The 25,550-nt window shown below is 38.8% G+C and overlaps 1 protein-coding gene across 1 annotated transcript; it reads left to right on the forward strand.

The window, feature by feature from the left end:
* The first annotated feature begins 6,580 nt into the window (after positions 1-6,580).
* On the forward strand, positions 6,581-25,235 carry tfam (transcription factor A, mitochondrial). Its single transcript, XM_062056421.1, has 7 exons — positions 6,581-6,861; positions 13,597-13,730; positions 13,899-13,969; positions 19,503-19,652; positions 20,231-20,326; positions 20,589-20,645; positions 24,900-25,235. Exons 1-7 carry the CDS (start codon positions 6,773-6,775, stop codon positions 25,161-25,163), a joined length of 861 nt encoding a protein of 286 aa, XP_061912405.1. The 5' UTR covers positions 6,581-6,772; the 3' UTR covers positions 25,164-25,235.
* Positions 25,236-25,550: the final 315 nt, after the last annotated feature.

Raw genomic sequence — 25,550 nt, forward strand, 5'->3', positions numbered from 1 at the left:
TATTTTGTTTTCTAACTACTAGCCAATCAGAATGAGCAACAGAGGCTCTTCCAATTTAACGAGGTAACTTCGTCATGTGATTATAACCGTGCAGTCATTGGATGCATTTTTACAAGACTGTCCTGTTTTCAGGTACATAGTTGATCATTTTTGTTACGGCTACTGTATTGTAAAAAGCACGTGTAAACTTTAAAAAAAGGTGAATGATTGAAATATGTCACATTGGCTTTCAAAAACAGGTCAGTTAACTGGGTTTATCAACATGTTTTATGTTGCTCCCTTTACAATATGGGACTAAACGTTTGCAAAATCAGAAGTAACAAAGACAATTGGCAGTATTTTTTTCAAAAATGTTTAGAGGTTTCTCGTTTTGCACAAAAAACACGATGTATCTCAATATTCCACAATATAGGAACTGCAGACAAGGTAAACATTTTAAAGTGCCATACTTATAAATAATAGTTCATGTTATCAATCTATTCAGCAATTTTAGTTATTGAATTTTTTAAGCACTTTTACATTAGGAAGACCGAGTAATCTTTGACAGACCTTTCATATAAAAGAGCAGCCTTTATGTAAGTGTTTGTCACGGGTATGCCACAATACAAAGGTTATGAGTTCAATCCTGGGCTTGGGATCTTTCTGTGTAGAGTTTATTAAGTTAAAGTACCAATGATTGTCACACACACACTAGGTGTGGTGAAATTTGTCCTCTGCATTTGACCCATCCCCTTGTCCACCCCCTGGGAGGTGAGGGGAGCAATGGGCGATTTTGGTGATTTAACCCCCAATTCCAACCCCTGATGCTGAGTGCCAAGCAGGGAGGTAATGGGTCCCATTTTTATCATCTTTGGTATGACTCGGCCGGGGTTTGAACTCACAACCTACCGATCTCAGGGCAGACACTCTAACCACTAGGCCATGTTCTCCCTGTGACTGCGTGGGTTCCTCCCACCTCCAAAGACATGCACCTGGGGATAGGTTGATTGGCAACACTAAATTGGCCCTAGTGTGTGAATGTTGTCTGTCTATCTGTGTTGGCCCTGTGATGAAGTGGCGACATGTTCAGGGTGTACATCGCCTTACGCCCGAATGCAGTTGAGATAGGCTCCAGCACCCCCCGTGACCCCGAAAGGGACAAGCGGTAGAAAATAGATGGATGAATACTTATAAATAATAGTTCCTGTTATCAATCGATATAGAAATTTCAGTTATTGAATTTTTGAAGCACTTTTACATTAGGAATACCAAGTAATCTAGACCTTTGATAAAAAAGAGCAGCCTTGATTGAAAGTATTTGTCACGGGTATGCTTTCTTGCCACTCCCTTTGTCATGGAAGGCCTGATTTTTTAAGTGTTTGTTGCAAAAAAAAATTGAGAGAGAAAGGCAAGTTGCAATGAATAAGCAATTTATTTTCCTGTCTCTGTTAGGAAGTTGGCTCGTCCATAAAGTGTTCCGAGTGACAACTTCCTAGCAGTCCTCAGTAAACACTGGTCAATGTATGTTGGTTTTCCGAGTATGGTTATTTTTTGCTGTTGTCATTGTAGTGAATTCTTATGCCCAAAAAGTCTGTTTCTTCTTCATTAGTCAATGTTATGTTCTTGATCTTGTCTATACTGTAGAACAGGGGTTCTTAACCCTTTTGAACTCGGGGCACGACTTTTCCGCTACAGAGGGGCAAAAGGTCGACTTAAATATTAACATTGAATTATTCATTTACACTTGATTTTAATCCTATTTAATAATTCTGTGAAATCTACTTACAGTATACAACCTTGTCAAATGATGTGAAAGCATGTGTTAATCACAAAGATTATCATTAGACTTAGGTCAGGCTGACTACAAAAATAAATACTAATTAAATACACTGAAAAGAAGGGACTCTTAAAACTAAATAAAATTTTACATACAATTACACAGTGTTAAAATAAATACATTCTAACTAAACTAACACTGAATAATAATAATGAATGTTTCTTAAAAAAAAAAAGTCACTAAAATTTTAGTGCAAATAAAAATAGAGCTTCACCGCTTTAGTCATATTTTTTGGCGCTTTTTGCGGCCCATACAAACCACAGCTGAGAAACATATATTTTTGGTGGCCCTCCAGGGGACGTTTAAGGCCCAACAATGGGCGCTATGGTTAAGAAACACTACTGTAGCGGTTGACTATAACAGTTCTTGAGTGCATCTATTTCTAATATGTTGTAGATGTAATGATTGAAGACAGTATGTGCATATGGGGGAACTGTGTTAATAGCTGTGTTGCCCAATATTGCAATAAGTCTATTCATTATGTCAGATAAGAGGTCTTCATCATGAAACTCTCCGTCTGTTTTTTTATTTGTACCGGCGCATCTCGATACATTTGATATTTTTGAAAGCTGATTTATTTCTGGAGTGTAAATCGAAAAGGAAATATTTTATATTCTATGCAGTCACTACGGACAGAGTGAAATATATTTTGATGATTATATTGATACATTAAGAGTGTACAGCAATTTAAAAAAAATCCAATGCTGTATAGTGGTATCTCCACTTAAGAGTACCCAACTCGAGAGTGTTTAAGATAAGAAATGTTTCAGATATTTGTTATACCTTAAGTTACAAGCAAAATTTGAGTTACAAACATTCCAGCCATTAGTTGGCTTAGCAAATGTCACAGTGAACACTGTAAGATCTGCCCAAAACACTCGCTAGCTCAAGATTGCCATAATTTATTATTTTCCAACCTTTGGAATGAAGAATGTGAGTGTAAAGGTCATTGCTGAGAAGAAGGAAATAATCTTCAATGAATTAAATAAATAAATCATCAAAAAACATGACAAATTGTGTAGTCAATTTGGCAAAGCAGTACGAGCAAATCACTGCTTGTCTGCACCATACTGAAGCAGGAGGAGTCTAAGGCCAGCCAAGGACAGTAAAATAATATATAAACGGCGGACATTTATTCATAAAAATATTGAAAAGCTGCTGCTTATGTGTTTGACACTCTCCACTCTCCAAGGTAAAAACTGTACATTATTATTGCTTTACTTCATACAACTACTAGTTGTTTGTACTGTATTATATTGTAATGTTTTCATACAATATTTCTTATCTAAAAGTTTTTTTAAAGGCATGTTACATGTTAAAATTGTGCTCTTTAGGGAGCCAACACCGATTAAATGTATTTTAATTCATTTCAGTGGGCGACGTTGATTTGAAACACAAGTGTTAGGGTCAGGAGGTCCGTTACAGAATCAAATAGGTTAAGGTACTTTTATATCTAATAAAATTATATATTTTTTTCTAAACTACCGGCATGCTCTATTTAAAAAAACAACTGCAAAAACTCCAGCCCAAGACTTTAAATTGTCAGTTTAACTTAGTTGAACTCCTGAAATCAAATACATTTTGCACCATATTATCATTTCTTCACCTCTGTATAACTTTCTGAGGAAGGCTGTAGGTGACCCTTCTCAAACATTTATTTATTTATTTGAATTAGGACAATGTATATTCATGAACCGGGCGACCGGTGCAATGGACGTCGAGTGGATCTAGCATAACTTGAGGTTTTCCATCAAGCATGGAGTGATAGTTTAATAACTTATAAACGCATGCTTACCTCAGCTAAAGCTAAATATTACTCAAATCTCATCCACCTCAACAAAAATGATCCTAAATTTTTGTTTAGTACAGTAGCATCGCTAACCCAGCAAGGGACTCCTCCCAGTAGCTCCACCCACTCAGCAGATGACTTTATGAATTTCTTTAATAAGAAAATTGAAGTCATTAGAAAAGAGATTAAAGACAATGCATCTCAGCTACAGCTGGGTTCTATTAACACAAATACGACGGTATATACGACGGACATTGCCCTCCAAAATAGTTTCTCTCTCTTTGATGAAATAACATTGGAGGAATTGTTAAAATGTGTAAATGGGACAAAACAAACAACATGTTTACTTGACCCAATTCCTGGGAAACTTATCAAGGAGCTTTTTGTTTTATTAGGTCCATCAGTGTTAAATATTATAAACTTATCACTTTCCTCTGGTACTGTTCCTCTAGCATTCAAAAAAGCGGTTATTCATCCTCTACTCAAAAGACCTAACCTCGATCCTGACCTCATGGTGAACTACCGGCCGGTGTCCCACCTACCGTTTATCTCGAAAATTCTCGAAAAAATTGTCGCACAGCAGCTAAATGAACACTTAGCGTCTAACAATCTCTGTGAACCTTTTCAATCCGGTTTCAGGATAAATCACTCTACGGAGACAGCCCTCGCAAAAATGACTAATGATCTATTGCTAACGATGGATTCTGATGCGTCATCTATGTTGCTGCTTCTTGATCTTAGCGCCGCTTTCGATACTTTTGATCATAATATTTTATTAGAGCGTATCAAAACGCGTATTGGGATGTCAGACTTAGCCTTGTCTTGGTTTAACTCTTATCTTACTGACAGGATGCAGTGTGTCTCCCATAACAATGTGACCTCGGACTATGTTAAGGTAACGTGCGGAGTTCCCCAGGGTTCAGTTCTTGGCCCTGCACTCTTTAGTATTTACATGCTGCCGCTAGGTGACATTATACGCAAATACGGTGTTAGCTTTCACTGTTATGCTGATGACACCCAACTCTACATGCCCCTAAAGCTGACCAACACGCCGGATTGTAGTCAGCTGGAGGCGTGTCTTAATGAAATTAAACAATGGATGTCCGCTAACTTTTTGCAACTCAACGCTAAGAAAACGGAAATGCTGATTATCGGTCCTGCTCAACACCGACATCTATTTAATAATACCACCTTAACATTTGACAACCAAACAATTAAACAAGGCGACTCGGTAAAGAATCTGGGTATTATCTTCGACCCAACTCTCTCGTTTGAGTCACACATTAAGAGTGTTACTAAAACGGCCTTCTTTCATCTCCGTAATATCGCTAAAATTCGTTCCATTTTGTCCACAAGCGATGCTGAGATCATTATTCATGCGTTCGTTACATCTCGTCTCGATTACTGTAACGTTTTATTTTCGGGCCTCCCTATGTCTAGCATTAAAAGATTACAGATGGTACAAAATGCGGCTGCTAGACTTTTGACAAAAACAAGAAAGTTTGATCATATTACGCCTATACTGGCTCACTTGCACTGGCTTCCTGTGCACCTAAGATGCGACTTTAAGGTTTTACTACTTACGTATAAAATACTACACGGTCAAGCTCCTGCCTATCTTGCCGATTGTATTGTACCATATGTCCCGGCAAGAAATCTGCGTTCCCAGAGCCCCAAAAAAGTCTGCGGGCTATAGAGCGTTTTCTATTCGGGCTCCAATACTATGGAATGCCCTCCCGGTAAAAGTTAGAGATGCTACCTCAGTAGAAGCATTTAAGTCTCATCTTAAAACTCATTTGTATACTCTAGCCTTTAAATAGACTCCCTTTTTAGACCAGTTGATCTGCCGTTTCTTTTCTTTCTTTTCTACTCTGCTCCGGGGTGGACCGCTAGCCTGTCCATCGGATGGGGACATCTCTACGCTGCTGACCCGTCTCCGCTCGGGATGGTTCCCGCTGGCCCCACCATGGACTGGACTTTCGCTGATGTGTTGGACTTTCACAATATTATGTCAGACCCACTCGACACCGAGGATGTCGTTGTGGCTTGTACAGCCCTTTGAGACACTTGTGATTTAGGGCTATATAAATAAACATTGATTGATTGATTGATAATATTGTGAGAGTCCAGTCCATAGTGGATCTAACATAATAGTGAGAGTCCAGTCCATAGTGGGGCCAGCAGGAGACCATCCCGAGCGGAAACAGGTCAGCAGTGCAGAGCTTCATGACAGCAAGTGTTAGCCTTTTGGCGATCAAGTCCTTCAATGTCTTCTCCTGCACAAGCACTTATTTGGCAAGGTATACACTGTAAAAAAAAATTCTGTAAAAAAACGGTCATCTACTGGCAGCTACGGCTGCCAAACGAAAACCATAAAATTAAAGTAAAACGTTGTAAACCAAATAATGATCAAAAACATTATATTTACAGAAATTTTCATGAAACGTTTTGTGGAAAAATATCGTAATTTTACAGATTTTTACTAAATTATTAAGATCAACCACCTTAAATAAAGTGACAATGCAAACAGTTCTGCAGAAAAATACCTTTATTCTACAGAGTTTTTCCAAATTATTACGATCAAACACCTTTAATGAAGTGACAATGCTGGCAGTTCCACAGAAAAATACCAATATTTTACAGATTTTTTCTGAATTGTTAAGATCAGCCACCTTTAATAAAGTGACGATGCAAACAGTTCTGCAGAAAAATACATTTATTCTATGGGTGTCAAAACTTGGCCCTTGAGGCGATATCAAATTAACACTAAAGCTGGCCCGCCGATCCTCCCGGGAGTCTTCCAATCAACATGTTTCAACATGTTTATTACAATAAAATACAATATCACGTGTAAATATATCATATTTTATCAACCTTATAGCGCAACGTGTTACTGTACTGTCCGGTAAAATACTCCTTCCTTCCTGTTGGTGGCGATAAGGAACCATAACATTGCTTGCTCATGGACAATGATAGACGAAGAAGAGTATTTACCCACAATCCACCGCTGGTGGAGGTTGAGGGCGCCTTTTGCTAAAACTGTGGCTGCGTGTCTGGCAGGACTGAAGGATTCCTCATGCATGAAAACACTAACGCTGTGATATTGTTGGACCAAACTTATTTTGATTGATCTTCTTCACTTTAGTTTACGGCCAAGCAACGCCGGCATGGCTCCATTTAGCTTCATGACAGCAAGTGTTAGCCTTTTGGCGAAGTCCTTCAATGTCTTCTCCTGCACAAGCACTTCTTTGGCAAGGTAGCTACATTTTCTTCTACTTAAGTTTACCTGCTAGTAGTAAAAGTAGTAATACGAGGGACGACATAGCAAAACAACCCAATCATTAGACGCACATCTTCATGTTTGATGTGTAGGTTCTTGATTAAAAAGTTAAAAAAAAAAACGTTTTTGTAAATACTTTGCATGCTGTGCAGAATTATAATACCGCGACTGCCGAGTTATTATGGTGCGTGGAATGTAGCCACAAATCAACTTCCCCGCAGAATGTGTTTGTAACTAAAATAATCTCTTTATTGTTGTGTGTGGTTATTTATTTGAATGCATTGTATGGAACTGCAATGGCCGTATGGCCCAAAACCAAAAACACACACCGTAACACGTGCAACGGTAAATGGTGCAAATTTACAAACAAATGTAATCACGTAAAAGCTGCAGGACCAAAACATGCAATTATAAAATGCTGCGAATACCAACAAAAACCATACAACCCCCCAAAACATGCATGGCCGAATTGCTGCAAGACTGCAAGTACATGGGACAAAATGGATGCTAGCCAAGTATTCTGAAAAAATGTGATGCTTCATTAAAAAAATGCAACCGGTTGCGTAATCCAATAGTTTAGCGACATAAGTAATGGACGAATTTGGATGAAACTTCCCGAAAATGTCAGAATTAGGTCCTTGGAACAAGTGCTTTTGTAGTTTTTATTATTATTGATGTATGAGCTTGATGTACGGCCACTGAAACATTACAGAGTTTGAACAATTACACTATGTTTGAATTATAGGAAAAATAAAACACTACTTATTATTGATATATGAGCTTGTCAAAATACTTATTGTTGACATTCATTCTGCCACCATACATTTTCAGGAAATGTCCGAATTAGGCAAGGCAACTTTTTTTGTATAGCGCTTTTCATACACAAGGCAGACTCAAAGTGCTTCACAGACAACAAAGTGAAATTAAAGAAAATAAAAGCAAAATTAAAATGGAGACAATAAAAATAAAAACAGTGCAGACGTTAAAAGATTAAAAGATTAAAAGATTTAGCTGAAAGCTAAGGTGAACATAAAAGTCTTCAGTCTAGTTTTAAAAGTAGTCAGAGTTGGGGAGAGTCTGACATCTTCAGGAAGTTTATTCCAGCTATTTGTTGCACAGTGACTGAATGATGCTCTCCCTTGATTTGAGTTTACTCTGGTAACCGCTAACAGATTGGTCTCAGAAGATCTTAGTGATCTAGAGGGCTTATATAGTGGGAGCATATCAGTGATATACTTGGGCCCTAGACCATGTAGTGATTTATATGTGAGCAGGAGGATTTTGAAATCAATTCTCTGATGTACAGGGAGCCAATGTAAGGATTTAAGAATTGGTGTAATGTGCTCACATTTTTTGGTCTTTGTTAGAACTCTAGCAGCAGCGTTCTGAACAAGCTGTAGCTGCCTGACAGTTTTTTTGAGAAGACCTGCAAGGAGACCATTACAATAGTCTACCCTACTGGTAATAAAGGCATGTACAAGTTTTTCAAAGTCTTGAGCTGACATGAGCCCTCTAAGTCTTTTTACATTTTTGAGGTGATAGTAGGCCGATTTTGTTACTGATTTGATGTGACTGTCGAAATGTAAATCAGAATCTAAAATAACCCCAAGATTTCTGGCTTTATTTAAAGTTTTCAGGGACAGTGATTGAAGGTGTTGGACAACTTTAAACCTTTCTTTTTTAGCACCAAAAACAATTATCTCAGTTTTATCTTCATTTAGTTGTAGGAAATTTTGGCACATCCAGTGTTTGACTTGCTCAATGCACTGGCACAGAAGATCTATGGGGCGATAGTCATTTGGTGATAGCGCTACATAGATTTGGGTGTCATCGGCATAGCAATGATGGTCAATGTTATTATTTTGCATGATTTGTCCTAGTGGGAGTATATAGATGTTAAATAAAGTCGGCCCCAAGATTGAACCTTGGGGGACTCCACACGTTACGTTGGTTGGTTCTGATACAAAGTCACCAATGGAAACAAAATAGTTCCTATCTTGTAGATATGACTTGAACTAGCTTAAAACTGTGCCTGAGATCCCCACCCAGTTTTCCAACCTGTCCAAAAGTATTGAGTGGTCGACAGTGTCAAATGCAGCACTGAGGTCCAATAGCATTAATACTGAAGTTTTTTCCAGAGTCTGTGTTTAGACGGATGTCATTTATAACTTTAAGAAGGGCCGTCTCTGTGCTATGAAGAGGTCGAAATCCTGACTGGAAGTTGTTGTGGCAGCCAGTAGAAGCCAAGAAGTGATTTAGTTGCTGGAGGACAACTTTCTCAATTATTTTACTTATGAATGGTAGATTTGAAATTGGTCTGTAGTTGTTGATAACAGAGGCATCTAGGCTCTGCTTTTTTAGAAGAGGTTTAATGACTGCAGTTTTAAAAGCCTTTGGGAAATTGCCCGATTGAATAGAATTATTAACTATTTGCAATACGTCTGTTGATAGGCAGTCAAAAACATTCTTAAAGAAGTTGGTAGGTAACATATCAAGGCAGCAGGTGGATGACTTTAGAGCTGTCACCGTTTCCACTAGAGTTTTAGAGTCTATGGCATTAAAGCTTGCCATCATTGCTGTGTTACTTTTGCCTAAATGGGTTGGTGATCCAACTTTTTTACTTGAGATATTGATGGCATGTCTGATGCCTTCAATTTTATCAGTATAAAAGAATGCAAACTCATTGCATTTCTGCGTGGAATGGAGTTCGGCTGGTATTTGTGTTGGGGGTTTGGTCAGTCTGTCAACAGTTGCGAATAGGGTTTTGGCCTTATTTGTGTTGCTGTTAACGATATTGGAGAACAATGTTTCTCTAGCACTTTTTAAGACTAAATTGTAGGCCTGGAGGCTCTCTTTATAGATGTCATGGTGAATATGAAGTTTTGTATTCCGCCAGATTCGTTCAGCCTTCCTGCACTCTCTCCTTTGGGCTGTTACAACAGCAGATTTTCTCCAGGGTGCTTTTTGCTTACCAGAAATTGTTTTAACTGTAACAGGTGCAATGATATATATGATATTCACAATTTTGGAATTAAAGTTGCTTAAAAGATCATCAGCATGACATGGGTTTAGAGGTGGTAGTGAGGAGATGGCGTTTTTAAAGAGGACATTAGCATGTTCATTTATGTACCGCTTTTTGACATTCTTTGATTCTGTTTGTGTGTCCGGAATTATAGAAATATTAAAGAAAACACAGAAATGATCAGACAATGAAGGATCAATCACAAGAACATCAGAAACATTGAGACCTTTTGTGATAATCAGGTCCAGAGTGTGTCCCTTACATTGAGTAGCCTCTTTCACATGTTGAGACAGTTCAAATGTGTCTAAAATAGTAAAAAGTTATTTTGCGCCCTTGTCATTCAAATCGTCAATATGAAAATTAAAATCACCAGTTATAACCAGGCAGTCAAAGTCAATGGAGATGCTAGACAATAATTCAGTAAAATCATCGAAACATTTTGCAGAATATTTAGGTGGCCTGTAGATAATTAACAAGAGAATTTTGGGAGAGCATTTCAACACAGCACACAGGTATTCAAATGATGTAAAATCACCAAGTGACATCTATTTCCCCTGAAACATGTTTTTAAATATAGCAGCAACCCCTCCACCTCTTTTCCCCGATCTACATACATCAATGAAGTTATAGTTGGGGGGTGCTGTCTCGATCAGAATGCTTGCACTGTTATTTTGTTCCAGCCATGTTTCAGTTAAAAACATAAAGTCAAGTTTAGAAGTGGTAATAAAATCATTGACTAAAAATGATTTGCTATTCAGAGACCTGACATTGAGCAGACCCATCCTGATGGTGTTATTGACAGGCTTCGATGTTGGCTTTGATTTGGAGAGAATAGGAATTAAATTGTTTAGGTTAGCAGAGTGGCTAAGTTTCCCAATATTTACTCTCCTGGTAGTCACAACAGGAATGTAGAAGGTGCCATGATTTGATGTAGGCAACCTTGGGCCCAGCTGATAATGTGGTCTACTGCTGAACCCTTTTCTGTATCAGAAATATTCAGGACTGCTGTCAGGGCGAGGCGGAGTTTGCCGTAAGGGGGAGGGGGAGTGAGCAGCGTCAGAGTTGGGACAAACTACTGAAGGTGGACGTTGAGGGCGTGTAAGGGGTTGGCGTGAGAAGGGTGAAGTATGGCTGGGGGGTTGTGGAGCACGCCTTCGTGGAGGGGGTGGTGGAGGTGAGCGATGATCTAGGGGGGTAAAAATCGGAGTAGGACGGGGCGTGAGTGGGGGTAGCTCCCGGAACTCCAAGGGGGAGAAGGGGGGAGAAAGGTCTACTTGAGGGAGGGAGAAAGATGGATGGCTTGGGGGATGTGGGGGAGGGATCTTCACACGCATTCAGAATGGAGGGGGGGCGGTTGAGGAGGAAAGACACCTCTCCTCTTTGCTCTGGTGTATCTCATGGTCGACGTTCTCCTTTTGCAATGGCGGTCCTCCTTCGACGTTCCTGATAGGCTGTGTTGTGTCTTCCTTCCTCTGTGGCTCCTCTTGTCTCTTGTCAGAATCAGAATCAGAATCAGCTTTATTGTCATTGCGCAGGGTAACGAGATTGAGGCCATTCCATACAGTGCGATAAAACAAGTGTACACTCTATACAGAGGGTGAAATGAATATGTACATGAATATCTACATGAAACAGGGTGGTTGGTGGAATGGGTTATTGCACCGAAGAGAAGGCAGTTATGAGGGTCAATGAGGAAGTCTGTTCAGGGTGGTTATGGCCCTGGGGAAGAAGCTGTTTTTTAGCCTGTTTGTCTTGGTTTTAATGCACCTGTAGCGCTTCCCAGAGGGCAGCAGGTGGAACAGGTCAGAGCCAGGGTGGGTGCTGTCCTTGATGATGGCACTGGCTCTGTTGAGGCAGCGGGAGAGGGCGGCCGATGATCTTTTGAGCCGTCTTGACCACTCTTTGCAGCCTCTCCCTGTCTGCTGCAGTGCAGCTGCCATACCATTCTGTAATACAGTAGGTCAGCAGGCTCTCGATGGACGAGCGGTAGAAGGTCAGCAGCAGGTCCTTGGCAGTGATGATAGATGCAAGATGCAGGAAGTGAAACATGTTGTTCATGAAAAGCTTTACTCCCATCTTATTTAGGCAAAGTCCGTCTGCCTTAAAAAGATGCCTGCGGTCCCAGAAAAAGCTAAAATTGTCAACAAAATGCATTGAACGAGCAAGAAGTGCACTTGATAGCCACTCATTCAGTGAGTAAAGTCTACTGAATCTCTCAGCTCCTCTCCTGATTGGGGGTAGAGGACCACTGATAAAAACGTCAGCATTCACAGCGCTGACTGTTTCAAAGAGTTTATTGAAGTGCTCTTTCAGCTCTCTTGATTGTTGTTTTACAATGTCATTAAAACCAATGTGCAGGATGATATTTTTCACATTTGGGTGTGCAGCGACAATTTCCAGGATTCTGTTTTCCATGTCAGATACCATATCCTTCGGAAAGCAGAGTACTTTGGTGTTATTATTGCTTTTCATATCTTTTACAGAAAAGTCCCCCACAATCAGATTTTCAGGAGCTCTCGTTAGCTTTCTCTGTGGTATAAAGTTAGCAGGTCTTACCCTTCTGCGTGGTGATGGTGGGTTATTCAGGCAATCAGAGGGGGATCCATTGTCCATCAACAGTGGGGCAAACCTGTTCTTTAGTTGGACACTTGCTTGCTGGGGAGGTTTATTGGTAGTTCTCCTCTTCTCAGCTGTCCGCTGCTGTGTCCTACGTGGCAGTGGAGTTGATGACGCAGTATGCCTGGCTGAAGATGGTAGCGCAGGCCAGCCGGTCAGATCAGAGATATCGGGGCGCTGGGTCCTGCCAGATATCCATTCTCCCTTGTCGCAGGGAGGTGGTCTTCTCTTTGGCTTCGCACCAAGTGTGTTCCAGGGAGGATTATTGCTGTTAGATTTATTACCCTCTACAGGGGCCTCCCGTTTCTTCGTAGCTTCATTGTTGCTAGTTAGCAGGGTTGTAGCATGGTGCTGTCCAGTGTTTTCAGTCGAAAGGAGTGCTAGAGTGGTGTTGTTGCCACATTGTCCATTCACTTCTAAATTCACTTCCAACCGATTCATTTTTATTTTCAACAGTAAAATCTTCTGTAGCAGTTTGTGGTAATCTTCCGTAAAGAAAAGAGGCATCTTCTGCTGATTACCTTTAGCACTGTAGCACAGGCTCGGGCTCAGGCTTATCTTGAATGGTAGGCCTCCTCGCGTAGTGTTGAGGACGTCGTAAAAATATTGAAAAATGCCTCTGTTATCTAAAAGAAAAAGAAAATATAGTCCCACTGGTTACCTCGACCACTTCCGTAATTTGTCGTCCCTCGTTATTTCTGAGCGCCAGCTTCTCAGCCAGAGTGAAATTTTTTGCTGCCTTCTATCGTCCTAATTTCAATGTTTCCCACATAACTGCAATTGTCTGCGTTGCTGGATTGGGGCAAACATGTGATTTCTCAACCAGAAAACACTACGATTTTTTTCCTCATACATATATATATTTGAAGAATAATATTTTGTTCAGTTCTAATTTATTAAATTGAGTATTAATTGCAGTGTAGCAAATAGTAAAGCTAAGGATAGCACTTCTAATGTGAAAAATAAACTACCATTTATGCCCCAGTTGGAGAAATCCTAATGATCAATAAAAACCAATAGTTTATTATTTTACTAATCTCTGCATATATTATTTTTAATTTTTGTTGTGCCAGAGTTGTCCAGGCTGCTTACAGCAACCCAGTTAAATGTCTGTGTACCCAAGCCTATGGACCTCCAAAGAGGCCTCTCAATGGATACATGAGATATTCTGTGCAGCAGAAGCCACACATGGCGAGGCAAAACCCAGGTAAGAGCAACATTTGGAAATATGTAAGCAGGAAAAGTGTAGTGTGAAAACATACTAAAACCATTTAGGAATTGTCTGGGCATTATTTGGCAGTTCAGATTGCAAGTATCAAACTCATACTGTTCAATGTTAACAAACTGTTCAATATAATCATTTTGTCTTCCTCAGATTTAAAACTAACGACTATCATCAGTAAGATTGCCCAGGAGTGGAAAACGATGAGCCAAGAGCAGAAACAGGTATTTCATCTTAGTACAATGGAATTTATAAAGTTGTCAATTGGTTTTGGGATGCTATTTGATTAACTTGTTCAAACTAGGGTTGGGTACCGGTACCAAAATGTATTTCGATACTTTTCAAAATAAAGGGCACCACATTTCATTTTTGGCTTCATCTTCACAAAAAATCTTACGATACATTAAACATATGGTCCTTATTGCTCTCAAAAGAACAATTTTTGAAGATTAAAACAAAAATGAAAAGGCATTATATACATTGGGCTTTTCTCGTGGCACTCAAAGAACCATATACAATTGTATATATTACATGTAGTATGTCATAATCTAGAATTAGGTTAAAATAGAATATCAATTATTATTGATATGTAATTAAATGTTTCATGATTACAAATAAAATCAATAGTAAATACTCAAATTAATACAATAGCTCAAAGTACATAGATAGGAAATGTAGCAAGTAAAACACAGATTGTTAAAGATTAAACACAAATTGTAGGAAATTGTAACAAAATTCAGTTGTTTCACTTGCATTAGTTTGCGCTACGTGGGTGGTTTGGACTCCGCTAATATTTGTCACGAAGCCAAGCAGCTGTGTGCGCGTCTACGTATCTACAGTATATGTGCACAGCAGGGGAGCTTGTTTACTACATTACCTTTAAACTATTGTGCAGGTTTGGATTATTTTTATATAAATGTTTACCTAAGATTGAAGCGCAGGTGGTCTTGCCACCTTTGGCAAGGAATGTTTTAATGCATTGCTTGCAGCGTGGTGCTTCAGTGTTTAAAGCGTCACCTTGATTGATAGTTTTGATGCCCAAACATCTCCATATTGCGCTTCACTCACCCTCTTTATTAACCAGTAGAGGTGCCGTTATTTGCCAGTTTTCCACTCCTCACTGTTTCTGCTTGTGCGCTCCGTGAGTGTGTGCGTGCTGACACACTCAACATGCTCCTCGGCTCAGCAACGTCACCGCAGCATGCGGATGAAAAAAAAATACTGGTATTTTTCAAAGGCAGTATAGTACCTTTTTTAAGTCATTGGTACGGTAGTACTTTATTAGTACCGGTATACCGTACAACCCTAGTTCAAATATGTAAAAATATATATATATATTTTTTGTTAACGATTCCCTTATTGATTCCTGTGATTGCACATGACGTCAGCATGCACGGCACAGAAGAGGCACAAATGCTGGAGTTATTCACGAGAAATGAAGACAACAGAGCGACTTGCAAAGTGGATATTTCATAAAAGAGGAAATACGAGCAGAAACATTAGCACACACAGCATGTGAAACCTTTGAATTAATTCCATGCATCCTACCCAAGTTGGAAGTGAATCTCCACCAGCAGCAACGGCGACGATGCCAGCGATGTACTGCTGGTAATTAAAAAACTAACACTGCCTGTCGTGTTAGGGTCTTGTTGTAAAAGCTGCTATTATTAACTGTACACATGAATTGAATACTTATGCAAATTGTGTCAAAACAGCATCTAACTGGCAGGCTGCACGCGCCTCCTCCTGTCTGAGAATTTTTCTCCATAGTAAAGACATTGTAATTGGTCCAAAAAAATCTCATATCCTTCCTGAACAAACCCCAGATATGCTTATTTTTCTGCAAAATAATGGTTAATGTTTATAGCTGATGGTTGCAGAATTGCACAATGCACACTCTTATTGGACTTTACTTGCTTGTATTTGTCACTAGCTGACATACTTTAACTTTTGTGTGGTCAACTCATATATTCTTCTACAATAATAATTTAGTTTATTTCTATAGTATACTATTTATTTCATTATTATATTAGTTATTTTCAATAAAAACATTTTCCTGACACCTCATCAAGGTTCTCGGCCTCTAAAGACCTCACTATTGAGTTTGTACATTCATGTCTTTTCTAAACTAAACAAAGTTAACACTGATCAACTTGTTTGTTATCCTTTTACCCAAATAAGGATCGATTATAGAACCAATAAAGAACCGAATCGTTAAGCAGAATCGAAAGTGGAATCTGAACCGGAAAAATCTTATTAATTCCTAGTCCTCATCATATAACCTTCACTTATCAGCATTTTTTTAAAGTAGGGCCGTCAAAAATAATGAGTTAAGTAATGTGATTATTCACAAGTAATTATTGCATTAATCATGTACAGTATATAAGCAGATTAATTACAACATCTATTTAGACCGTACATGTCCTTAACCACGAATGGTTACGTGAAAGTCAGGTTGTTATACGGTCAGTGATCAGATCAGTGCATAAGCCAGTGCAAAGATAAGTGAGCAGACTCTGACGGGCGTGCTTGCTGGCAAATTTCACTTCAAAATACACTCTGACTGGACTTTAGATGAAACTGTAATCATGTTTCAAGCAACTATATGACGTGCAATTGAGTAAAACTTAAAAAAAATGTTCCTGGATGACATTCTGATAGGAAAATTGCATTTGTGTCCAAATATTAGGGTATTTTTCATGTTAATTTGAATTATGCATGTGAGTAATAACCTGCAATTAATCACAATTATTCCAAATTCAAAAGTGTGATTGATCTGATTTTAAAAATGTATCATTTGACAGCATTAGTTTTAAGCAAAGTCAAGTGTAAAAGTAGTTTGATCACTCGTAATACTAAAATGTAAAACAAAGCACTTGGTCTTGATTTAAGACTTATTGCGAATACATTTTGCAAATGCTCCTTACTGTCAAAGCAGCATTTTATGGAAAGCATACTTTTTATTGTTTGTACTGTATATCGATTTTCAAATTAATCGCGATTCTTATTTGTAATGATTCTTAATCGATTAAAAAAAAAAATCAAAAATCGATTAAACTGTCCTGTGCAGCCACTCAGGCAAATCATTTTGCTGATGAATATGATCATATCTGCTGTACAGATTTGCATTTAAGGCAGGAAAAGTATCCAACACTTAATCTTGACTTTATTAAATGTTTAGTTAGAATTTTTTTTAACCAAAACCAATTTTCTTGTAAGTAATATAGACATGTATTACAGCTGTTTATCTATTTTAGGGGTGAATGTTGTTAATCATACAACTGGCACCCAATGTTATTAAAAAAGTATTGCTTTTGAATCGAGAATCGATTGTGAATCGAATTGTTACCCCGAAGAATCAAATCGAATTGTGTGGTTCCCAAAGATTCACAGCTCTTCTGTATATATCTCACAAAAACAATTGGACAACATTGGAGAAAGGACACTGGGATAAAATGTAGCATGTGTACAGTTTGTACAATATTGTAAATTTACTGTCTTATCAAAATAACACACAGCCATTTATGTCTAAACCATAGGCAACAAAATGAGTACAAACCTCAGTGAACATGTCCAAATTGGTCTCAATTAGCCATTTTCTCTCCCTGGTGTCATGTGACACGTTAGCGTTACAAGGTCTCAAGTATGAATAAGGAGTAGGACTGTTAAACTCTGTGTTATTGCGATTACTCTCTGTCATACTGGTCACTAGGAGTGTGATGAAATATCGATATTGTAAACTATGCCGATATTTAAGCTTTTGATTCGGTTCTGATACTTTTGTCTGTTTTTTGCCGCTTTAAACTATTTCATCGTTACTCTTTAGTAAGTCGAGTCACAGTTTTACTTGTTCAGGGGGCGGCCCTTAGTGTGGTTAAAAGTTAGGCTGAAGTCACAGATGAAGAAAAAAACAAAGGCGCTAATACGGCGGACTTGAGTTGTGAAGTTAAATTGATGCATCTGCGTTGTTCAATCAAATGTGTGGACTTTGGCTTTTATAGTATGTATAAGGACTTTGCACTGCAGTATGTCATTTGTTTGTTTTTGTTTCACATCTTAACACTCTGAAATATTCTAGGTTAATCGGCATATTGAGATATTATTTTAATTGTGAGCCATGTATCGCATATATTATATTGCATTGTATTGTGAGGTCAACCTTAGATTCCCAGCCCTTGTCGGTAGACTACAGTAAGTGGCAGTTGTCTATCTAACTGGTCTGTTAATTCAGAGGCCATTGTGCAGTAGCAAGTTAAAGACATATAGAATCAGTCTAGAAAGGTGTATTTAAAGGCCTACTGAAACCCACTACTACCGACCACGCAGTCTGATAGTTTATATATCAATGATGAAATCTTAACATTGCAACACATGCCAATACGGCTTAACTTATAAAGTGCAATTTTAAATTTCCCGCTAAACTTCCGGTTGAAAATGTCTATGTATGATGACGTATGCGCGTGACGTCAATCGGAAGTATGCAGACACATTGAATCCTATACAAAAAACTCAGTTTTCATCTCAAAATTCCACAGTATTCTGGACATCTGTGTTGGTGAATCTTTTGCAATTTGTTTAATGAACAATGAAGACTGCGAAGAAGAAAGTTGTAGGTGGGATCGGTGTATTAGCGGCGGACTACAGCAACACAACCAGGAGAACTTTGACTTGGATAGCAGACGCGCTAGCCGCCGAACTCACCTTAACTTCCTCCGTCTCCGGGCCGCCGACCGCATCTGTGATCGGGTGAAGTCCTTCGTCGCACCGTCGATCGCTTGAACGCAGGTGAGCACGGGTGTTGATGAGCAGATGAGGGCTGGCTGGCGTAGGTGGATAGCTAATGTTTTTAGCATAGCTCTGTGAGGTCCGGTTGCTAAGTTAGCTTCAATGACGTCGTTAGCAACAGCATTGTTAACCTTCACCAGGCTGTAAAGCATTAACCGTGTAGTTACAGGTCCATGGTTTAATAGTATTGTTGATTTTCTATCTATCCTTCCAGTCAGGGGTTTATTTTGTCTGTTTCTATATGCAGTTAAGCACGATGCTATCACGTTAGCTCCGTAGCTAAAGTGTTTCGCCGATGTATTGTCGTGGAGATAAAAGTCACTGTGAATGTCCATTTCGCGTTCTCGACTCTCATTTTCAAGAGGATATAGTATCCGAGGTGGTTTAAAATAGAAGCGGCTTTTTTTATCAGCGACCAAAAGTTGCAACTTTATCGTTGTTCTCTACTAAATCCTTTCAGCAAAAATATGGCAATATCGCGAAATGATCAAGTATGACACATAATAATAATAATAATAATGGATTAGATTTATATAGCGCTTTTCTAGACACTCAAAGCGCTTCACAGAGAAGTGAGAACCCATCATTCATATTTACAACTCATTCATTCATCATTCATTCTCCGGTGTGAGCGGCACCGGGGGCAAGGGTGAAGTGTCCTGCCCAAGGACACAACGGCAGCGATTTTGGATGGTAAGAGGCGGGGAGCGAACCTGCAACCCTCAGGTTTCTGGCACGGTTGCTCTACCCACTACGCCATACCGCCCCACATAGAATGGATCTGCTATCCCCGTTTTAATAAAAACATTTCATTTCAGTAGGCCTTTAACCCCCCAATCCCTCAACATGAATGAAGTAATTTCGACTTGTACAAAGTCAGGGACTTTTATCCTAAGAAGTTCTACTGTATTTCTTACAAACATTTTACATAAGGAAGTGATAAATCACCTATTTTTTGCCTCTTCTGTACAGCCGTTTGAAGATGCCTTTCTGCGTGAAAAGGAACAATTCAATATTGATTTGAAGAACTATAGGGCCCAGTTAACCCCAGAAGAGATCCAACAAGAAGTCATTGAGAAGAGGGAGAGGCTGGCCAAGAGGAAGGCCATTCGCAAGAAGCGGGTAAGAGACCTGCGCGCTTCAGAGTGTATCTCTATTTCTATGCTTTTCATAAACAAACTCATGAAAAAGTCTCAATTAGGGCTGCAAAAATATGCAAAAAAATATAAATCACAATTTTCTGGATCAGAATTGAGATCATAATTCTTTGGGGTGATTTTTTTCATACACACAAGCACACACAAGTTACCAGTTCAGGGCTGTGTGCTTATGTTTTCAAGAAATCACCTGTTTTTCTATTATTATTATCATTAACAGTATTCTGTTTTAAAAGAACCCTCCCATGGTTTTTCTGCCATTCTTCATATGAGGTTCTGGAAAGACAGTTGACAGGGGACTTCTTTTTTATTGAACTGAATGGAAAGACTTAAAATAATCCATCAAGTCAAAAACATGGCACACTTGCTCACTCCACAGTACATTCATATACATAACAGCAGCCAGTCAAAAGAAAAGTCAATTCATCAATGTGATCGCTTCTCCTGCGTGGCTGATTATTGATAATCAGCGGGGCGAGTGAGGAGGAAAGTGCTTTGCAGTGTGAATGTGTGAAGCATAAACAATTATGTTCTGTGATCTAGATGTTAACCAGGATGGGGATGCCCAAACGCCCCCGCTCACAATTCAACATCTTCATGTCTGAACATTATAAGGAAGCCAGAGGAACCACCACACAGGTCAGTAATCAGCAGCATTTGAATATAACGGTTCTCGTTTGACAAAAGATGATATTTGATTAGTCTGGGTCAACATATTAATATGTAATGGCTTTAATGCGTTGCTGTACATGTTACTACATAAGATGTCTTAATAAATCCAATAGTTATGACTGCTAAGATTAATCTCAAACAACTCTTATTTGCAGCGTTTATTTTAAACTTTATATCATGTTAATGCATAACATAACATCTCCTATGTTGGATGTTAATTTCATATTAGGCAAAGATGAAGTCTCTGTTGGAGGACTGGAGGAATCTTTCTAACAATCAGAAACAGGTAAGCGTCAACAACTTTAAATGTTATTCATTTAATGTTAAGTATCACATTTAGTCAAGAATAATTTTGACCCAGGGGCCACATTAAAAGAAAAAAATGTGTCTGGAGTGTCTGTGTGTACTATATATATATATATATATATATATATATATATATATATATATATATATATATATATATATATATAATGTGTGTGTAAATATATATGTCTGTATATGTGTATGTATGTGTTTGTTTATTTATATATGTATACATATATATGGGTATATATATATATATATATATAGTGTATAAATATATACAGTATATACTTATATATACTGTATATATATATATATAGTGTATAAATATATACAGTATATACTTATATATACTGTATATATATGTATGTGTGTATATATATATATATATATATATATATATATATATATATATATATATATATACACTACCGTTCAAAAGTTTGGGGTCACCCAAACAATTTTGTGTTTGAGCCTTCATTTCTTAGAACAAGAATAGACTGTCGAGTTTCAGATGAAAGTTCTCTTTTTCTGGCCATTTTGAGCGTTTAATTGACCCCACAAATGTGATGCTCCAGAAACTCAATCTGCTCAAAGGAAGGTCAGTTTTGTAGTTTCTGTAACGAGCTAAACTGTTTTCAGATGTGTGAACATGATTGCACAAGGGTTTTCTAATCATCAATTAGCCTTCTGAGCCAATGAGCAAACACATTGTACCATTAGAACACTGGAGTGATAGTTTCTGGAAATGGGCCTCTATACACCTATGTAGATATTGCACCAAAAACCAGACATTTGCAGCTAGAATAGTCATTTACCACATTAGCAATGTATAGAGTGTATTTCTTTAAAGTTAAGACTAGTTTAAAGTTATCTTCATTGAAAAGTACAGTGCTTTTCCTTCAAAAATAAGGACATTTCAATGTGACCCCAAACTTTTGAACGGTAGTGTATATATATTAGAGATGTCCGATAATGCTTTAAAATGTGATATAGGAAATTATCGTTATCGGTTTCAAAAAGTAAAATTAATGACTTTTTAAAACGCAGTTGTACGGAGCAGTACATATCCGGTAAAACACGGATATAAACCCAGTCAGCAGCCCCTCCCCTCTCCCCTCTCCCACACACAACACAGGAGTTGACGACTGCAGCATGAGAGGTTTACTGGCGACGCTTGATGACCTCATCAAACTGCCGCGAGCGCAGCATAACAACAAGAGTGTGTTGTTGCCGGTGCTGTAGCCTGGCTAACAAGTGAGCTCGCCCGAAGACTGAATAACGACACCATGTCTATGGTTTGGGATTATTTTAAAGTGTGTCTGACGGATAAAAAACTGGCAATTTGCAATGACTGCAAAAAGTTGGTTATGCGAGGAGGAACCAAGACGTCTTCCTTTAATACGAGTTAATTTGATCTCCCACCTCTTCAAGAATCATAAGGAGATACACGATGAATACAAGCAGAAGATGGATGAAAAGTAAACACCGAAAAAAAGTAGTACCACACATTTGTCGCTTAAAGACTCCGGCGAGAAAAAACAAAAATACAATAAAAACCACCCCGGGGCGAAAGCTCACGTTGTGGTCAGGGACAACACACGACGGTGGAGTTTGGTATGGATAGTCTGCCCTGCATGGCGCACACTTTGCAGCTTGCAGTGAACGGAGGTGCCCTGTCTCAACGCAGCATTTCAGAAGCTCTGGCTGACTGGTAGGCCTCTTCAAGCACTCACCACTAGCTTGCAGCACATTTGTGTTACTCATACAAATACGTTAGAGCAGGGCAGATTGAGCCCAGTTTATAATTTCCTGTTATACAGTATACCAGGCAGCCTTGCACTAAATGAGGACTATGTTATTGTTTACTTTATTACTCTAGTATACTCTGGACTGAAGCTGTGTGCCTTCATTGTTTTTGTAGCTGTTGTTTTGAGGCATGTTTAAAAAAATTAAGAATAATGCACTTTCTTAGACTTGCACTTAGTCTTTGTGAAAGTCAAAGTATAGTATTTCCCATAGTTGTAGTGGGTATCAGGATTATCTCAGGGAGAGCATATCCCAAATTCCAAGCTGCTGTTTTGAGGCATGCTAAAAAAAATAATGCACTTTGTGACTTCAATAATAAATATGGCAGTGCCATGTTGGCACTTTTTTCCATAATTTGAGTTAAAGTTGTTCTCTTATTTTGGAAAACCTTGTTACATTGTTTAATGCATCCAGCAGGGCATCACAAAAATATTACGCATAATAATGTGTTAATTCCACGACCATATATATATCGGTATCGGTTGATATCGGAATCGGTAATTAAGAGTTGGTCAATATCGGAATATCGGATATCGGCAAAAAAGCCATTATCGGACATCTCTATCCAGAAGGTCTTATCTTTGTCCATGTGATGTCAGATGAAACAAAAATTGAGCTGTTGGGCCACAATACCCAGCATTATGTTTGGAGGAGAAAAGGTAAGGCCTTTAATACCAAGAACACCAATCCCCACCGTCAAGCATGGTGGTGGTAGTATTACTTACAATTCATTCTGGCCCTCGGATTTTTCTTCATGTTTTTGTACTTTTTTGTCCTTAAGAATGTGAAATGGTCTTAAATTATATTAATTTTTGTCTTTAAAGTGTTAAAAGTCTTAAATTTGACTTGTTGAAACTTGCAGAGACCCTGCTACAGCGTGCATATGTAAAAATGCCAGACGCTGTTCATCTTGGCGACATGCTTCGGAAAGTGGCGATTGCTCTCAGACTGCAACGGATGGTCAGCTTCTCCTAAAATATATAAAAGTGGTTGAATATGTACTTTTGTCTTTACAGTTCATTGACTAAATATACATTGAACTTTGGTTCAGAATCTTTTACTTTCGCGTCAATTGAATTAAATGGGGAAGCATAGAGTGGGTTGTTCCACTGCAGCCCAACTAGACAACCATTGGGTAAATACTTGGCTTTGTCCTACCCACGGATGCCGAGCGTCCCTGGAAGTGAATGAGAAGCGGGCTCGGCCTTGCCTGGCCTGGTCGCCGGGCTTCCGCATGTTGATTGTATGATCTGTCTGAGGCTGATTCCCTTTTCCTTTGACAGAAAGATGAGCGAATCTGCAATCTTGAAATATAAACCACTGCACAAGTATTTTTCAAGTTTCATTCCGTTTTTCCGTGTAATGGAGAATTTTACAATCTCTAAGCAACATTTTCTTTGTAAAATGGAGCATCTTTTTTTATGTGTTAGTGGAGACTATATTTGTGTATTTGGGAGTAGCTGAAAATGGGCTTCTCCTACTTGAAAGACCAGCAGCTGCCACTAGTATACAGCCTGTGTTACATTGTACAGCGGCAACAATTGAAAAATAAAGCACAACAATATAAAGTACAATACTAATTACTAATAACACATTTGTTTTTAAAAGTATGTACACCATGTTTTTAGCCTTTTTAAAGAAAATACATGCATATTTGCCAATTATGCAAATGATACGATGTCCTACAGACCACACCCCTACCACCACAAGTATATTAGGTTAGGATAGACTCCCGCAATGAGGAAGTGATGTGGTTGCAGTGCAGATACAAAGTAATTTGGGGGAAACACTGAACACTATCCATTCATGGATCCATCCGTCGTCTTTTTACATGTGTGCCTCACACAGAGATGTTGTATTGTCCTCTCGCTAACTCTTAATAATCTACTCATTCTTGTTAATAGCTGCTTAATTTCTGCTGCTACACACTTCCATCTACTTTTCCTAGACTTTAACACTTATTTCTTGTGTTTCAAGCTAACAGCTAGCTTGGCTATTAGCCTGCTTGCACGCTCTTTCTCTGTGTGTAACATGTTTAGCATGGTCCTCCAGTGATAATAAAACTTAAGAACTGAATCCTATTTTCTGCACTGGAGGGTTATTGACCTTGAGGAGCAGCCCCACATGGTGTGTGGAGATAGACAGTCAGCCACAAGCCAACTCTGTGGCAGGTAATTCTTTGTTGGAAGTCTAAGCTTCGAAAACAGGAATCGATATTTAAAAATGTTGACAATTCCGGGATAATCAGAATATAAGACCTGGTTCCCATCAATGCTCGATGCCCAATATATATATATTAAATATAGACCTTTATATACTTGCACAAGTATGATGTCAACTGCAAGAAGGTTGGTCTCTTTGTGCAAACCTGTCTCAAAGTACGTAATAAAATCCACACGTCTCATCTATTTGTTCCACATCTTAGATATTCGTAGAGTTGGCCATGGACGACAAAATCCGTTACAACAAAGAGATGGCTTCATGGGAGGATCACATGTTGGAAATCAGACGAGAAGACCTGATCAGAAACAAGACTTTGTCGGCCAAGAAAAAAGCTTCGGAAACGGCACAGACCAAGACGGTAAAGAAAGTGGCCGAAAAAAGTCCCACTGCAAGAGCCGCGACGACAAGAAGCACGGAGAAGACGAAGGCAAAAAGCAAGGCTTCAAAACCTCAATCAAAGACTTGAGGTTTGTTTATCAGTGGTTTGAGGCGTTGTAGACTACTATTGTTCTGATAGTAAAGATTTTCTCTTGATGGTCTTTGTTTATTCTCTGACTTCTAACGTAACCAACGTTGTCAGACAAAGCCAATTTAACACCTGTTTGTATTGTTTTCAATATAAATTAAAAGCAAGACGCACCCAAATTGTCACTGTCCAGGGTCTATAAAACAATCAGACGATCCAGATCACCCCCTGAATGTAATCACTAGTTCCGAATCCCATTTTGGACATTTCCCGAAATGAATGCCTCATGTCAGTCATCCACTGTTTTTGTATGTGTGGATGGAGGCGGGGCCGCTAGCACGCACACACACAAGCTCATAACATAATCGTAAGGTTACCGTAGTAGAG

Source organism: Entelurus aequoreus, linkage group LG08 (assembly GCF_033978785.1).
Source record: "Entelurus aequoreus isolate RoL-2023_Sb linkage group LG08, RoL_Eaeq_v1.1, whole genome shotgun sequence".
NCBI classification, from domain to species: Eukaryota; Metazoa; Chordata; class Actinopteri; order Syngnathiformes; family Syngnathidae; genus Entelurus; species Entelurus aequoreus.

What these genes read in the sequence shown, in the direction of transcription:
- tfam (XM_062056421.1), top strand. Translation starts at nt 6,773, where the DNA reads ATGGCTCCATTTAGCTTCATGACAGCAAGTGTTAGCCTTTTGGCGAAG. An exon ending in TGAGCCAAGAGCAGAAACAG is followed by an intron (nt 13,970 to 19,502) that starts GTATTTCATCTT and finishes TCTTCTGTACAG; the next exon opens with CCGTTTGAAGATGCCTTTCT. An exon ending in AGGCCATTCGCAAGAAGCGG is followed by an intron (nt 19,653 to 20,230) that starts GTAAGAGACCTG and finishes TCTGTGATCTAG; the next exon opens with ATGTTAACCAGGATGGGGAT.